The sequence below is a fragment of the Bombyx mori genome, chromosome 5, assembly GCF_030269925.1.
Source record: "Bombyx mori chromosome 5, ASM3026992v2".
In the NCBI taxonomy this organism is placed as follows: Eukaryota; Metazoa; Arthropoda; class Insecta; order Lepidoptera; family Bombycidae; genus Bombyx; species Bombyx mori.
In genome coordinates, this window is record NC_085111.1 from 13,365,083 (window position 1) to 13,383,915 (window position 18,833).

Genomic DNA, 18,833 nt, shown 5'->3' on the forward strand with positions numbered 1-18,833 from the left:
GATATTGTGTACGGTCGCAAAGGTTTGAAGAATTAATTATAACTAGAGGTCCCGCAGTAGTCGAAATTCGACTATAATTAATTGGAATTGTAAGTTTTTACACTATTATGATTGTATTTTATACTTCTATAATCACAAATTTCGCCAAGACTACACTATAAAAAATATGAACAAAGACAAACAATATTTAATCTATTCTCAATTTGACAACAGACGTCAAGAACAAAAGTTTGACAATAAATAAATAGTATGCATGCGTGTGTGCGTCAAATACATGGTATGTATTGTGTGTAATGTTTTCTTTATTGATTTAATGTATCTTTTATGCATTATTTGAAAAAAATATTAGCATTGTGCACTTCTTCTCTATATTCTCTATAAGTGTGGAAAATTTCATACTCCTCCGTCCGCGCAATTTTCGTAAAAAGGGATACAAAGTTTTTGCTTCACGTATTAATATATAGATATGTAGCTGTTGAATGTATTATTTATTTAATTTATATTTTAATGTACTAAGACATTAAAAAAGGTGTATATAAAATAATATAAAGAGAGATAACGAGTGTGATGAAAGGATATGTAATAAATGTTACACAAAAATATATGAAATAGACACATGTTCAAATAAATACATGAGCAAATTATGAAGACAAAAAATTATCTTCTATTCGTATTTTAAAGGCGTCTAATACAGAATCTATCGCGTATGTAATGTAACATAAATGTAAAACACTTCTTCTTCTTCTAATATGTGTTTGAAAATGAAAAAAAAAACAAAAGGAATCAACGATTAATTAAAAATATAACTACAGATGTAATTAAATTTCAGTATGGCTCGACGTCTTGGAATTTCATATTCTCGTTAGAATGCTCAGATTGAGCTCCGGGAAGATTCGTTTCGTTGTAAAACTTCATTTTAAGTTAGCCCGAAGCTAAAGCTTTTGTAAAAATTCTCTCCTCGTTTAATTAAGTGAACGAGTGAAACGTTGTATGAACACCTTTTGTGTAGACTAACACGTAATTTACGTTTTTAATAAACCCGTAATGGAATACCTTAATTATTAAATAAGAACAAAAAATACGATGATGAGGGATCAAATATTTAATACTTTTAGCGGACGTAATTCAGTGAACCAACGAATCCAGGTCTTCTAGTAATGATCGTATTTTATTTGCGAATGTTTTGTGGTTTCTTATTAACTAAACGTGTGTTGATTCCATAATTCAAAAATGGAATTTATCCTACCTAAAATATATGTATATACTAGCGAACCGCTCCGTCTACGCTCGCGCCTTTAACAAAAATTTCAAAATAAAAAATTATAATACACACACATTAACCAAATATAACCTTTTGTGTAGACTAACACGTAATTTACGTTTTTAATAAACCCGTAATGGAATACCTTAATTATTAAATAAGAACAAAAAATACGATGATGAGGGATCAAATATTTAATACTTTTAGTAGACGTAATTAAGAGAACCAACGAAACCAGGTCTTCTAGTAATGATCGTATTTTATTTGTGAATGTTTTGTGGTTTCTTATTAACGAAACGTTTCATGAATCCACAATTCAAAAATGGAATTTATCCTACCTAATATATATATATACTAGCGAACCGCTCCGTCTTCGCTCGGGCCTTTAACAAAAATTTCAAAATAAAAAATTATAATACACACACAGAAAATTATAAAAGTAGTTTGAATAATTTATTATTATTTTAATGAACTTTTATTTTCATTTAAATAATATTTGTTTTTATCTATTTTTTTATTATTTTTATATTATTATTTTTCTAGTTTTCGTATCATTATTGGAGTTTTAGTAAAGATCCCTAATTGTTTTCAAAAAAGATTATAGCCTATGTCACTCGGGAATAGCGTAGCTTCCAAACAGTGAAAGAATTTTTCAAATCGGTTCAGTAGTTTCGGAGCTTATTCAATACAAACCAAAAAAAACAAATCTTTCCTCTTTATGATATTGTTATATATTATATTATAAGTAATATTATAGTATATAATTCAAAAATAGAATTTACCATACCTAAAAAGTATATATATATATAAAATAATATTACTATTAAAACGAACATTCTGTATTCTTTTTTTTTGTTGTAGAAATTCGAGTCCATTATGGTAGGTATGTAACATTTGATCGAGCCCAGCACCTGTGCCGCGCTCCCGTCCGTTCGTATTACATAGGAGGTTTTATATTTAATTTCTTTCCGTCTTTATGCTTGTTCCATTTAGAATATCTTGAAAAGAAAATATTCAAACGTATCCCCAATGCCACTTGAAAGCTTCAAGGCAATCTGTCTGTTCATTTTAGACTCATTTTCAATTAAGGAAAGGTAAGGAAAGAAGGCCTTTGCAATTTATGATCGAAAATATGCTATTGGATAAGAGGTTCTCAGTATGTGTTACCATACATTAAGCGACTGAGTTATAAATATGAACTAGCTGACCCGGCAGACTTCGTAGTGCCTCAATCGATAAGTAAAAGACCTAAACTTTTGTATAAAATAAACTTAAAACAAACAACAGGAATCCGTCCTACGGGGGACACATCAAAGGAAAAACAAAATTGTTATTTTTATTTAATTACGAGCATTTTCATATTTATCTACCTTTTAAACCTTCTCTGGGCTTCCACAAATAATTTAAGACTAATTAATTAGCCAAATCGGTCCAGCCGTTCTCGAGTTTTAGCGAGACTAACGAACAGCCATTCATTTTTATATATGTAGATTGTTTTTTGTGGCCTTCTTTTAATAAATATTAAAAGAAGGCTTTTGCAATTCAAGATCGAAAATATCTTATTGGATAACAGACCCTCAGTATGTATTACCATATGTTAAACGACTGAGCTATATGAATTAAGTTTTTCTACGAGCTAGTGAAATGAATGTTTCGGGCTCCCATTGTCCGTGCAGCGGATGTACCCAGCAAGCCTAGTGGAGCTGACAAAAGTCGAGTTTAACCTAATTTGTTTCTCTTCTCGCAGTCGTGAAGGCTACACCGCACTGGGTGTAGGTTAGCCTTTGTATTCAACTGGGACAAGGTAAATAATGGATATGTATGTACCTGTTCGCCAAGTTCAGGAACGATGAAATTATTGTTACTAGTGGCCCCGCAGTAGTCGAGATTCGACTATAATTAATTGAAATTATAAGTTTAAACATTATTATGGTTCTATTATCAAACACTATTATATTTCGATAATATAATCACATTGTTCGCCAAAACTGCACTATAGATCAATAATATTAAAGACAAACAATATTAATCTACTTTCAATTCGACCACAGACTTTAAACAATAACAAAAGTTTCCCAATTGACAGTAAACAAAGAGTATATTTTTATGTATGTGTTGTGTCAAATACATGGTAGTGTGTGTAATGTTTTCTTTATTGATTAAAAGTATCTTTTATGCATTATTTAAAAAAAATATTAGCATGGTGCACTCCTTCTCTATATTCTCTATAAGTGTGAGAAATTTCATACTCCTCCGTTAGCGCAATTTTCGTAAAAACGGGTACAAAGTTTTTACTTCACGTATTAATATTGTTATAAAGGTATATGTTTCAAGTTTGGACCGAATTTTCCAACGAAATATTTCGTGTTTGTTTTTTAAAAAGGTCAAATTCTATTTTAAAAGTCTCAACTTTTATTTTAAGTGTTGTTCCATTGACATTTATCAATTATAAGTAGGTATTTCATTTCGGACTTCAAATAACTTTCTAAAAATCTTTAATCAAATGAAAATTTACAATGTATTGTTGTTCAAATTTCATAATATCACATGTGTATAGTTTTATTTAGGATCTTATGAAGCTATTCAGTATTATAGTATTCGTATAAAACTAAATGATAGAAATGATTTATTTGAGTAATATGGCGGAGGTGCGGGCGTCTCTCGCTAATATTGAATAAAGTTCAGATATGGAAAAGTTTCTCTTCGAAACATAATATTAGTTCGGGGCTGCGATCTCTGCTGAATTTTGATGGTTTTGTTAATGCGGTCTATGTTGTAGGAAACTATATATTATTGCTCTATTTCATAGTCGAGAATGTATTTCAGAACAATCATAGAAAACTGGAGAAAGTTCTTTCATATTGATAAGTCCAAAGCGACTCACTCAAGGCTAAGTTTGAGCTGAATTAAAACATAAGACACATATTAGAGAATTAATTAAGATGGAACTGATGATTTCTCGTGAAATAAAAAAAAGTCAAGAAACACCACACGACTTCCACGGTGAAGGAATAACATCGCGTAATAAAAATCAAACCAAATTAACAAATTATAATTTTATTTTAATTAGCAAATTTGCGTAATTAATTTGCGTAATTACTGGTGGTGGTAAGAGGTCTTGTGAGTCCGCACGGGTAGGTACCACCAACCTTCCTATTTCTGCCGCGAAGCAGTAATACATTTCGGTCTGAAGGGCGGGCAGCCGTTATACTGTAAAAACTGAGACTTAGAACTCATATCTCAAGGTGTGTGGTACATTTACGTTGTAGATGTCTATGGGCTCCGGTAACCACTTAACCAAGTGGGCCGTGAGCTCGTCCATCAACCGAAGCAATAAAAATTTTAAAATAAAAAAAATTAGAATTACTTTGTGTGGAATGTTTACCGAAGTCCTTAGAAACCACCATTTGAAATCGCCCCGCAACACGTTAGATCCTGAGACATGAGATCTCCGTTTCATTTAAAAATAGACACATTAACTAGAACACGTGACTTTTTTTTACTTATACGATTAATTCACCTTTAAACACAAAAGTCATAATATTCGTTCTATACGAATCTGGTGTACTATTATAATACTAATGTGTTCAGAGCAATTCATTTCATTGGTTTTTAGGCCCTGTTTTATTTTACAATAACAGAAGACTCAGTAAAAAAAATCGAAATAAACACAATCAATTATCCTGTATCATAGTATTTTTAATATCTAACAGTATTTTAAGCAGTATTTGATTCGATATCTACCAGTTTTTTTGCAAACTTCTTTTTAATTGCAACACCTACTACTCATTCATTGTTGCAAAATAAAACCTGGGAAAATATGGAGTGTGAAAAGCCAGTGTTTTTGTACGAAAGCGTCCGACCGTTGAGGCTAGTTTGCCTCTACGTACACTCACTAACACCTTTGAGGGGAAAAATTTACACATTCTCGTAGCGCGTTTAAAAGTGAAAACCTTTTCTTCTTTTCAATAGTCTACATACAAGCTTCTTCTCGATCGATTGGATATTTCTTCTCTTTGGCCAATAAAAAGTATTTATAGTACTAATGTTTTTTACATGAACTATGATAAGGAGAAAATTATACATAATAATATTGCTTACATTTTGAATTTGATTCATTTTCGTGAAATGTCTTCCGAACTCCCACAGGTCAACGCCAAATTTCAACGCCCAATTCTTCACTCTGAAACAATGATCAACGGTTTAAAATTTGTTTGTTTTTTCCTTCGCAAATATCGATGTAGGTACATAGACCGATAAATTTTGTCAAAATACTTGATTAGGAAATACGTAATAACTCAAAATAGAATCGTGTCTCAAGGTAGGTGCCGACATTCATTCTGTGATTTCTATGGGCTCTGCTATATGGGGTAGCTGGGTGGTGGACAAGTACGTACAAAATGAAAAAGACTGAATCATGTTTATTATGGAACTTAATGACATACTGTAAAAGATCGACAGTAAGTCACAAATTAATGATACGTTAGGTTGAAAGGTAACGGATATAATCGAAATAAAGACGAAAACCATAGACTTTTATTGAGCCTTTCGAAATGATATCGGAAGAGCGGAAATGTGATTGAGGAGCGCTGCTTAAGCACATCTCCCGCATCGTTGGCCACCCCTTATTCCTAATAAATAAACGCAGTAGGTAGGTAATATTGTCATTTGTATTTGTCACGGCACGACAAAAATACAAATGTAGGACGATCGCTGTAATGGGATGAGCCGTTTAATTATAGCTCTTAGGTTGTTCGCGGAATGCAGGCAAGTCGAATTCGTGATGTTTGCCATGAAATTTCGGAAACTTTTTTTTATTTTGCTTTTTATTGTTTAGATGAATGGACGAGTTCACAGCCCACCTGATGTTAGCAGCCCCACCCTTCAAACCGAAGCGCATTACTGCCTCACGGTAGAAATATGCGGGGTGACGTACCTACCCGTGCGGACTCACAAGACGTCCTACCTACGTACCTACGTCCTACGTCCTAGTAATAAAGTACCTACTTGAAATAAAGTAATGAATACATTATTCGCTGTGGATGAATACAGTAACTCTGTGTGGTGTGACTGGTTTTTTGCTCTGTTGGTGGGTGATGGTAAAAAAGAATTCATTATCCTTATTTTAATTTTCGATTAAATCGAATAATTGTTCAGAGCAAGTTGAGGTTTGCGCTAGTAGATAGACATCACACTGCTTATTCCTGATGCAAAATATACCTAATTTGTAAAGTTTCGCAAGGAGATAACCGTTATTCAAATGCGATTCATACTTCTACATCATTTGTTTGGATGGACGGAGAACCTTGAGATGTCTCTGGGCAGCAGTAGCTGATTAATAATACCGGAAAGTTCGTGATCTGATCTGCGGCTTACCTATAAACTTTAGCGTCACTAACTTTCATTTCCGAAAATGTTTTTGCTACCCGTATATCCTCCATTAAAACATTCTCAGTCTTGCGTGTAATAAATCAGCCTAGAGGAATTGACTAATATGACTGGTAATTAAGAATAATAAATGTAATGAGCGCCGGGAGCCAACTGAATGTTCGACGAAACTTGCTCGAATTTCCTCTTATTCCGTTTCGTTTAATTCAAGTTGTTCCACAATGTCCTCATTAGCAATCAGAGAATGTTCGGCGGCCATTGTTCGCTTAAGTTCGGCCGTCACCGCCAGAAGTTGGAATTTTAAATTCTTTAAAACGGTCCCATGGACGGACAGGTGGCGATGTTTTCAAGTGCTTGCCGATCAAGATCTCAACTTTGAAGAAGTTTTGGGCGGCTTATTGTTTCTCATTGTTATTACTTTTCCGGTTATTTAAGTCTCCGTGACAGGTTTTTATTTTCATACCACTCAAGTAAGTAGATATAAGTTTGTTTCTTGTCTAAGCGTTATCAAAAATTTATTTTTAAAAAGCTATGCATCTAAAGCATATTCAGCAAAATAGTTTTATTCGTTCAGAATAGTAATTCGGCTACGTAATGAGAAATATTTTTTTATAGTCTTGCGATATGTTGCGTATGTCTGGTTTGCAAACGCGAAACAACTAATCATAAAATCTGTTTCCGGATTAATGTACAAGAGAGACAAAGAAAAATAGCAATTTTTTGTAAAAAAAAATTTTTATTTAACAATTTTTTCAATTTAGTTTTACTGGTGGGAGGACTTCTTTTGTGAGTCTGCGCGGGTAGGCACAACCACCTTGGCTATTTCTGCTTACTGGTGGTAGGACCTCTTGTGAGTCCGCGCGGGTAGGTACCACCACCCTGCCTATTTCTGCCGTCAAGCAGTAATGCGTTTCGGCTTGAAGGGCGGAACAGCCGTTGTAACTACACTTGAGACCTTAGAGCTTATATCTCAAGGTGGGTGGCGCATTTACGTCGTAGATGTCTATGGGCTCCAGTAACCACTTAACACCAGGTGGGCTGTGAGCTCGTCCGCCCATCTAAGCAATTAAAAAAAATACATTTTGGTGTGATAAAAACGAGCGACACTTTACAATGTACCTTATTACAATATCAATATTTTTCTATTTGATTGTGCAAATACATCAGACGTAATGCCTCAAACTATAAATGAATAAATATATTTTTAATATAGATGGGTGAGCGGTTACTGGAACCCAGAGGCATCACATTGTGAATCCACCTTGAGGTATGAGGTCTAAGTCTCATAGTATAATGGCATAGTATAACTTGCATAGTATGATGGTGGAGCTAAACTTCAAGTATCATGACTGCTTTGCGGCAGAAATTTACAAATTTTTCAAACAATTTATGCTAATTATTAATAATTATTAGGCAATCTATACATTTTTCTTTACTTTACTATATATCTTTCCGACCTATTCTAGTGACCTCGAGCGATCGTACTAGATTCACCGGGCGAGTAGGTGACCTCGCGGGGCTCTAACCCAACGTTTGTTAACACTAGCCCTAGCAAGAGCAATGCTTCGCAGAATCTACCACCGGGTATGGAAACGCGATGCACTGAGAAGATTCGGCGAGAAACTCAGTGGGCTGTATCTGAGGGTTAATTTGCTCGCCAAAGCCCTTCGTCATAAGTGACAGGTTCGACGAGAACGGTGATCGGTGCTTGAGGTAAGTAATTCATCCATATTGAGTAACAAGGTTCTTTGTTAAACCTTGTAATAATTGGATATAATGAAACAATTGTATGTGACAAATCGGATAGGTTTTATCTAATTACCACTTGGGCATTCTATCTCTTTTTTTTTTCGGGTCGTGGGCGTACCTCTTACGATGTCTCCGCGCCGAGAGGGCGCGCTGTGTACGTGGGACTTGACGATCTGCTGATGTTGAGAACAGACCGCGAGCCCAAGGACTTTTAGGGGCCTACCGCAGTAAACGACTCCCCTGCACTCTTACACCCGTCGTTCGATCTCCGTCCGGGGTCAGAACTCGGTCAGAGTAGGGGGTTTCCCGCGGTCAACACTACAACCAGACACGCGGCGCCACACCGAGGACGCCCGACCGACGGGTCGTCGAGACGATAGTTGACGACCAACGACGCCGGTCTCCGCGGTGTTCCGGAATACCCCGATGGGTCAGAACCAGCCTGCTGGGTCGGAACGTGATACATCGACAGGATTCTGTCCCATGACTCAAGGTAGGTTGCAGAAACGTCGTGGCATCAATGGGCTCCCGCAACTGCTTAACTCCAGGTGACCGGCTAGTCTACATCGGCAAAAAATTAAAAAAAATGTCGAATAACAAAGATCCGCTTAAAATATCTTGTTACTGTAATCGGTTTAGCCCTCCCGCTGAGCGCAAGGTTTCAGCCAAAGAGGGTTAAACCGATTTACGTTTCACTTCAATTTAATATCTTCTCTTTACGTGTGACAAATTCTCATTTTAAATATTGTGACTTAGTGAAACTCTAGAAAATTGAATCTCTCCGCGCCCCCTCCCCGGTTCGGTATTTCAAAAGGGAATTCGAAAGTAATTATGTACAAATGAAAGTTCCATTACAGGTTTTTTTATATAATACACCTTGGTAGGTCAGAAATTCTTCAAGATTCAGCATTTTGAAGTTTTGTTTGGATTTATTTTGTTATGTAGCTGATTTTCTAGTCAAACCCAGTATTAGAAAGTCTAAAGAATTTTAGGAAACATTTTTTTAAAGGCGCTTACTAACAAACGACCCTCTGTACACCTGATCGTAAGTAATTACCGTAGCCAGCCTAGTACTACCTACGGCTAAATTCATAATCATAAATCAAAGTTAATCGCACGCTGTTAGTAATTAACTTTGGGATTTTTAATACGAAAAACGAGTACGTTGCCCCGTACAGCTAATTGAATGTACGCATCGGGAGCGCTGAAATATTTTTAATTATCAAAAGACCGCAACCGAGCGCCGGCTCAGAGTTAATTCGTTAAAGATAGATACGATGATATCTCGGTTGCAGTGGTCCGATAAAGGTTGTTTTATTAATCAGCCTCGGCCGACACTGGCAGACAGGGTGTCAGACGCGCTGCGCCCTTACGTAAGGCAGGCTCCGTAGTACGCGGCGCCTCCTCCCCCACACCCCCGCAGCGCCCCTGCTCTCCCCGAGCGCTAGATCAATACCGGAGCCGGCGCCTTTGACATGTGCCCCGCTCCACACCGCGTGCCGCTCGCCAAATATTTACGTTGTGGAAACAGATCATAACTAGTTTCATTTGCCTGTTTGTACGGTCCCGCCCGCGACCGACATGCTATCCGATAAAAACCGATTTTAATTGACAAAGAACTAATTTATGTCTCAATTAATTTAACGCTGATTGCGTTTTGTTAATTGCCTTGGGACACAGTTCAGCTTGAAATCGGTTTTTATCGAGTACTTTAATTTTTTTCGTTATGATTTACGGTTTAAACCGCAATATCTATTTGACATTGTAGTTAAGCTTTGTTGACAATAGTTAAGCTTTGCGATTCACGTTCGAAATAGGCAGATTGGTCGTATCTATGTATTTGCAAGGGCCTATTATACGCCCTAATTACAGTAAGCGCGTAAGCTTTTTTTACGGGTTTTTTTTTAAATTACAATGTATTGGTGCTCTGTTGTAAGAACACTCGCAATAACTTGTCAGTTACCTGTCAGCTACAAGCCTAGCTTAAATTCAGTCGTAATCGCATCACCTGATACATTGAGCGGTTTACCTAAATAGGCCATGGTCGAATATTAGACGGTAGATCAACACAAACGGATAACAATTTTCATTTCTTAAGCTTTAGATCAAAATACTTATTGTTTGTGTAATTTCACATTCAATGAAACTGCAACATATAATAAAAACAGTTCGCGTACCGTCTACCATCTACCGCGTTACAGGCAAACGTTGCCCTTGCATGTCACATGATTTCTGTTTGTTTTACATTGCGCGTCGATTAAAGAGCATTAAGAAAATATAATTGGTAATCACGACTTTTCATGTCACCGAGGCACGAATGGCTGGCAATAACGCCTCTATTCTTTTCCTTTACACCCGCTATTGTTTGGCGACTGCGTTTATTACTTTTACATTTTTCATTGATCGGCTTATGATCATGTAATATAATGAACCCTTGAAATATGTATGATTTAAATACTGAGCGAGAATCCAATTTCCTTAACAGGCCGATGGAAGGAGGAAAATCAAGAGCAGAAAATGAAAAGCGTTGGTAAATATGAGGAAATATTGTGAGGTTTTTTTTCATATGGAATTGAATAGCAACTGTTTGAGTTTCACAATATCATTGTAATTTTTAAATTTGAACAAGAAATAAAATGTCTTTTCTTCGTCAGTACTTTCTTTGGCTATTTGATAATTGCATTAATTAAGTAGTTGAATTTGGGTTTACGCACGTTACTATAAATGAATAAAAACTGAAGGAATGAAAAAAATGGCCCTTTCTGTTGAGCGATATTTCTCTCATTGAAATAAAACAATGCATGAGAGTTACCGCTGATTTTCCATCTTTTTTTTTTGTCTGGCAGCTATCTGATCTACGATATAATCAAGTAACCACTTACATATACACGGGTGTCGCTAACTATAATAATATCTATCTATATATATAAAAATGAATTGCTGTTCGTTAGTCTCGCTAAATCTCGAGAACGGCTGGACCGATTTGGCTAATTTTGGTCTTGAATTATTTGTGGAGGTCTAGAGAAGGTTTAAAAGGTTAGATAAATATGAAAATGTTCGGAATTAAATAAAAATAACAATTTTGTTTTTCCTTTGATGTGTCCACCGTCGGACGGATTCCTTTTGTTTGTTTTAAGTTTATTTTATACATTATCGATTGAGGCACTACGAAGTCTGCCGGGTCAGCGAGTTGTAAATACATATTTAAAATTGATCAATATGAAAGAAGTTAAAAACACTGCCATTTACAATTTTTTTTATTTTTATTCCTTAACGATTTCCTAATAGTTTGGTAGTAACGCATTTTAATGAAACTAGTCAGCTTATCCACGGCAGTTTTCTAAGTAGATAGACCTCTCGGTTCTGCCTATCGGCAATCGACTTTTTTCTTCTTTTTTTATTGCCCCTGTAGACTGACAAGAATGCCGCCTGTCTAATGGTGAGTAGTTACCATCGCTCATGGACGTCAGCAATGCCAAGGGCAAAACTAACACGCTGCCTACCGTTAAGTACTCTCCATAAGCTTAGTTTGAAGAAGGATATGTCATAGCGCCGGATGGTACGTGGCAAAAAAGATCTCTGGAAACACATTGTGGATGAACGCAGTGGTGCGATGGTAAAAACAAGATGATGGGATCATATCAAACGATTCCTCAGGGCACTCCTCATGGAACATACGATACAAAATAACCTGCTTAATAAATTAACCGGCTTCTCAATAACTGCATTCGATTTATTTATAATCTTCGGAAATACGATCACGTATCTTCTTATCGCTCCCACCTCAAATGGCTCCCCATTCGTCAACGCCGTAGCTTGCGTGCTCTCAGTACTTTTTACACTTTGTTGCACTCCCCAAATCCACCTGCTTATTTAACTACTTCCTTTCAATACTTAGGGTCTGACTACAGCCGAAATCTTCGATCGTCTCACAATCTTCTTCTTCGCTGCCCTCCACATAGTTATGACTTTTTACATTCTTCATTCACTATTCAGTCTATTCTTCTATGGAATGCGCTCCCACTCAAAATAAGGTCGGCCACTACACGTGAAGCGTTTAAGACGAAGGTTCGAGAACTGTTTGTCAGAGAGTTAGCAGAGTCATCTAATTGATAATATTTGTTTATATATGTTTTTATATGGATATATTTATATATATCTATATATTTATGTATATGTATTTATTTAAGTACGAGTATTTGTATCTATAAATATTATGTATGTTATATATACACATATGTTTATGTAAAATCACCTTCACACTACACCTACCAAGCTTCATCTCTGCACTCCCCTAAGGTAGACTGTTAGAGAATGCCTATGGCATTAAGTCCGCCTTTATACTTTCTAGTATAAGAAGTTATAAATAAATAAATAAAAATACAGAGAGAGCCTAAGTACCTCCGTGGGCCCAAAGCTAGGAGCAGTACGGACTTGTGTTTTCTAAAATAAAAATCTTTGTTCAGGCGTAAAGTGCCGCTTCGCTCAGTTGAAGATTTCCAACCGCCAATTTGATTTTGTTTTTTATTATTGCTTAGATTGCTTGTCTAAAACTTCATAATACCATTAGACTGCTTTTTAATGAACATACTCCTGACTTTTAGTTGGTAACATAGTTATACAAAGTAGAAAAAATAAATAGTAGACAATTAATTTGAACCATTTCAGATTAAGTTCTTAAAAAATTAAAAAACAAAACCTTATTACTTAACGTTATTAGCCGTTCGATTAAATACCATTCACAGGAAGAAATAAATAATAGTTAAAAAATAAACGCTCAAATGAATTTGTTTTGACTGCTGAAAGTAAATAACGGGTCTAACCGTTATTGAATTATTGTCACGGGCCTCAATAATTATGCCAAATTTCGAGTTAATCCGACGTTTTGAAGGGGTCAGAATTATGTCCAAAATTCCATTACTAACATAGATACTAACATACGTATGAAGCTAAAAAAACTAAAAAGCACGACTCTACGACGTGGCGAATATTTAACGTAGCAAAATCTCTACTAAAAGATTGCGAGGGATACAGTGTTAATCGGGTCGCGGGAACCACAGTAGATTGATCACAATATATTTCTTATTGATCTGAACGAACTCATGAAGCCCTGTGGGCGGGAGTTAGAATTAACAGACGCGCCCACACAACACAATGATGGCAAATATCAACAAACGCCTACAGATTTTCTGTTATAACTTGTTGTTGTGCCTACGTTACGTTTGGTTGTAATTTTTGTAACCTTGAAAGTTCAAGTTCGTTTGCGCATTTATTTTTTAATAGGGTTTTTGGTGATTGAAAATGTGGATCAAAATCGATTTAGAAGTAGTGGAGTTTGAACTGAAGCTTCAATTGTATTGTTTTATTACTACCCTCTATTATGGAACGAATGATTGCTTTGTAATACAAATAGAGAGAATAATGGACTTAATTCGTGCGGGACTAGTATTGAGACATAGATCTGACGTCTCAAGATGGGTGGATTTACGTTCTTGAAGTGTACCGAGAGGGCGTTTACCTATATAAGCAATTTTTTTTTTTACATAGATTAATACGATTCATGAGTTCCATTTTCGAAGCAATGCCTTGGACGTGGAAGCCTTTTTCAACACGTGCTCTTATAATAAATAGTCCGATATAGCAGGGACGTCTTAAACTAGGATGGGGCCCTAGGGCACACAAGAATTTGAGGCTCTTTTGGAAAGTAAAAAAAGCGAATTATAATAGAAAAAAAAACGGAGTATGATCATTTATTACACTTAATCAAATACAGTATAATATAATATGTCATTAATGATATTAGAATTGATTGATTTAGAATTGATGATATTAGATAATAGAATTAGACTGGTTTTTTGGTTACGATTTCGATAACGGTTTCTTTCGGGATTTCGGTTGAGCGAAATCTTCTATTTAGGCATAGTATATGTCTTGTAAATACCTTCTGATTACTGATTTGTGAAAAAAGTGTAATGTGCCCGACAAAAATGTTTTGAGAATAAACGTGTGAGAGAAATTGTCGGTCATTCGGGGCCCCCTGAGAATGGGGGCCCTGGGCACGGGCCCCGTGTGCCCTTATGGTAAAGACGGTATTGCGATATAGTTGGATCATTTGATAAAAGTGCTTACTACTTACTAATAACGAAGCGCGTAGACTCATACATACTTTTCTCCTTCGGTAGTGCATCGACTCTTTACGAGATTGTTTTAAAAAAAGTTGGCTTCATAAACCTTTTAGTGTTAATAGGATTTTTATTAAGTATTTATAAACAGCAAATGGCTACATCGTACGGTTACAGTTCATTAAATAAGTGTAATCGACTTCCAACGCCCACACATTATATTTCACATGTTATAGTAAAATTGTATGCCTCCTACACATGCACTTAAACCCCGCTTTTATATGTTTTAATTGGAGGCTCTATTATAATAATATATTTTCAATTTAAGCTTCATGTTATGCAGTATCAGTCTGGGAACGAAAACAAATTCTTACCTTACAGATTTGCAATTATTGTTGTTTAACAACAGTTAAAATAATGTCACTTAAAAATAATTGGACGGACTTTCGGACAGGACTCTAACGAGTCTGTGATCTCTTTAGCAGGATTGAACACCCATTTATCACTGATTGATGATCAATCTCGAAGCTTCTAACTGTCAATTTTGAAGTTTTTTCGTTTAACAAATCCAATTCCGGGATGTAGCGTAATTATGATTATTATCATAGGATCCGTGCTCAATTTCATATTAAAAAGGGAATTGAATGAGCTCAGAAATGGACTTTCTTGTGTAGTGATTTGTTTCTGCGGAAATTAAGACTTCTACATGATTGTGGAACTTACTACTATCATCATACTGTTTTTGTAATAAATTCTTCACGCATTTTTTAAAAATCTATATCTATAAAAATGAATCGCTGTTCGTTAGTCTCGCTAAAACTCGAGAACGGCTGGACCGGTTTGGCTAATTTTGGTCTTGAATTATTTGTGGAAGTCCAGAGAAGGTTTAAAAGGTAGATAAATATGAAAATGCTCGAAATGTAATAAAAATAACAATTTTGTTTTTCCTTTCATGTGTCCCCCATCAGACGGATAAAGCTTAGGTCTTTTATTTATCGATTGAGGCACTACGAAGTCTGCCGGGTCAGCTAGTCTTTTATAAAAATGGTGGTAGCGCATGATATGGCATGATATGATTCTGTAACTGGTGGTAGGACGTCTTGTGAGTTCGCGCGGGTAGGTACCACCGCCCTGCCTATTTCTGCTTGAAGCAGTATTGCGTTTCGGTTTGAAGGGTGGGGCAGCCGTTGTAACTATACTCAGATCTTAGAACTTATATCTCAAGGTGGGTGGCGCATTTACGTTGTAGATGTCCATGGGCTCCAGTAACCACTTTACACCAGGTGGGCTGTGAGCTCGTCCGCCCATCTAAGCAATAAATAAAAAAAAAAAAAAAAACGCACGCATTGATTCTACCACCCTGCGTATTTTTGCTGCAAAGTTTTTTTGATATAGTTATTTAAATCAAATTGATCCTTGGATTATATATCTTAACCTGGACAACGATTTTCACGTTACAGGGCTTAGGTAAACATTTTTTTTTTAAATACTGCAAATTTTAAAGAACCGTCACATTGCTCGTTTATAAAATATAATAAAACAAATTATTTTTCTGATTTTCTTAATCTTCTTTCTTGATCTTAAAAAAATATATACCGATTGTTTTCTTAAAAGTATTCCATCTATAAGAATGGACTGTATTATTAAAAATTCACGTATTAACCAAACCATGAACAGTAATAATTATTATTGATGGCTTAGTAAATAAGTTAAAGTTGCGCCCACTCGAGAAATTTCGGTAGTAATTTCGGTATATTTGGTATCTGAAATGGTTTTAGTTGATTCTATGTTATGTATAAGTTGTTGATTGACTTCTATTTTCAATTCAATTAATTTTTATTTGGGCGGCTTCGTTTTGGGCCGGATAAGATTAGAGCTCGGTTCGTATTATATTTAGAAAACTTAGAGACGTGGACTAACTATTGCTATTTAATTTGATAAAGAGTAGGAGTATTATATAATATAATATTGTATATTATATTGTATTATATAATATTAGAATATGAAAAGGAGTATTATAGAACTCAACAGCATAATAAAAAAGTTTCTTGAGAAGTTCTAAGAGTCTTGAAATAACAAAATAGCTAATGCTGCTAAAATGCTGAACATTTCATTTTTATTTCCAATTACAAACCATTATTAATTCAAACCACTTTAAGCCGCTCAAAAATGACCTATGAATTCTATTTATAAAACGTACGACAGCAGTTTGTGTAATTATATTCTCTAGTTTTTAAGATTTTAACTGTAAAACTCGATATATGCTATAGGGGCTTATGAGGAACCCAAATCCGGAAAAGATATTCATAGTGGGATGAGAGGAAGTGAAAAATGACACAGAAGTACTGGCAACAGGTGTACATTTAAATGATTAATGCGCAAAAATGAAATGGGGCAAGTCAAGCATTGAATAACGTGACAATTTTGCTTCGGACCGCTTTCGTGTTTTAAACTGTTTACTACTTAGGTACATCCAGTAAACAGATCTTGCTGCGTCTTAAATACGACGTAAAAATAGAACGATAGTGAAACGATGGACCTTTTAATTGATTAATCAAATTTTAATTGCTCGTAAGATAGTTTTCAAGCGAGTCCACTAAAATAAAATTTACGAGTGTTCATTTAAAAGGTTTATTCTAGTAATTTATTTAGTGATTAATTCGAAGTCTATGATACTTTGTAGTTCTGGTGGCTACGGAAAACTTATTATCTTTTTACTTGATTTTTTTTTATTACTTCAAAGGGTGGTCGCTCTCACGGCCCACCTGGCGTTAAGAGGTTACCAGAGCCCGTAAATATTAACAAAGTAAATTCACCCAGTCAGTCAATCACCTTGAGACATGACTTCTACATCACAGTTTTACAGTACAACGTCTACCCCATCCTTCAAACCGAAAAGTATTACTATTTTACGGCAGAAATAGGGAGACTGGTGGTATCTACCTGTGCGGTCCCACAAGATGCTCTATCATTAATTATTACGCAAATTATAATTTCGTGTCATTTCTGATGGTCATGATACGACAAGATCACTTATTGGGTATTCGTATCAACAAATATTTTTATCTTCATCATCATATTAAATTATTAGGAGTGATATCCAACATTTTCAGTATCTTGTTGTTACCTAGTAGTATGATGTCAAATGCTTTAAAGCACAAACTATTTAGTGAATATTATCGAGAAAATATTTACTCTATTTCTCTGTATTTTTATCTAATATATACTCGTATGTATATGCTCATATGAGTTATCTTATTTTGAACTTTGACTTTGTTTACGACTATATGTAGGTGTCATATACATACATATATAATAGAACAATTATCTAATCGTTAAAATATATTTATTTAATTTAAAATAAAACTGTCATTTTGTTAATATTAATATTATGTTATCGTTCTTGTAATTGTTCATTGTAGTTTACGTAAATGGCAGTTAGTGCTTTGTAAGATGGGAACTATTTTGTCAAACATTGTTATGGATTGGATTATTGCATTCGTATGCGTCTCAAATAACATTTTTTAAAAAAGAGTGAAACTTTTCATTTTACTTTCACTGGCGATATTTGAAAATGAATGATTATATTCAGAGTTGTTAGATTTGTATCCAAGCAGAGTTCTTACTCATTGTGTGGAATATCTTCCAATTGATTAGCGAGTGCCGTTGCCGCCAATAGCGCCCAGAGCAGGCCCAGCGTCTGCCACCGTGACATGGTCTGTTTCAGCGCCATCGCACTCCCCACATGACAAGAGCACACAAGAATCACAACACAGCTCGCCTCCACATAGAAGCAGTTCAGTTCGCACTACACTCCCGCTGCAATGTCACCAAAGGGCGGACGCTTGAGCATAAGTCATCGAGAGGCTGCGGAGTCAGGTTAGGGATCGGGCCGGAACCAGTGCGGGCGAGCCGCAGGGCGAGGACAGAGCGTGTCGCGCGTGAGGAGTGAGGCCCGCTGCCGCGCCGCCGCGCTCCTCCCGCCCCCCGCCTCGTGCTCGCAGCCCCGCTCCCGCACTGACGCTGCGCGCGAATCATACGCCCAATAACGCACCGGCCTACTGCTTATTACTCAGATTTATTTGATCGTGCACAGGGTTGATGGCCAGCGACTGGTGTGAACGTCTCTGTTGTCGCAGACGTGCACCCTTGAACTCAGGAGAACGTTTATAAAAGCGACCGAATCACATATACATACTTTCAAGAGAATGTTAAGATAGTTGATTTATGATGATGATGAACACGAGGCTTGTAGTGATAATTAGTCGAGGTCGGTCTACGTGCACGGTGACGGTGGTCGTCACGCACATGCG

The 18,833-nt window shown here is 35.9% G+C and overlaps 1 protein-coding gene across 2 annotated transcripts in view; it reads right to left on the minus strand.

The window, feature by feature from the left end:
- LOC101735565 (voltage-dependent calcium channel subunit alpha-2/delta-3) overlaps positions 1-18,467 on the minus strand; it is an 83,117-nt gene extending 64,650 nt beyond the window's left edge. For both annotated transcript variants that reach the window (XM_004930224.5, XM_021350570.3), the window contains exons 1-2: positions 18,147-18,467; positions 5,363-5,444 (exon numbers count right to left, since the gene is read on the minus strand). In XM_004930224.5, coding sequence (XP_004930281.2) covers positions 5,363-5,444; positions 18,147-18,253 — 189 coding nt within the window. In that variant the 5' untranslated portion in view covers positions 18,254-18,467. The remainder of the gene's footprint in view (positions 1-5,362; positions 5,445-18,146) is intronic.
- Between the last annotated feature and the right edge of the window lie 366 nt (positions 18,468-18,833).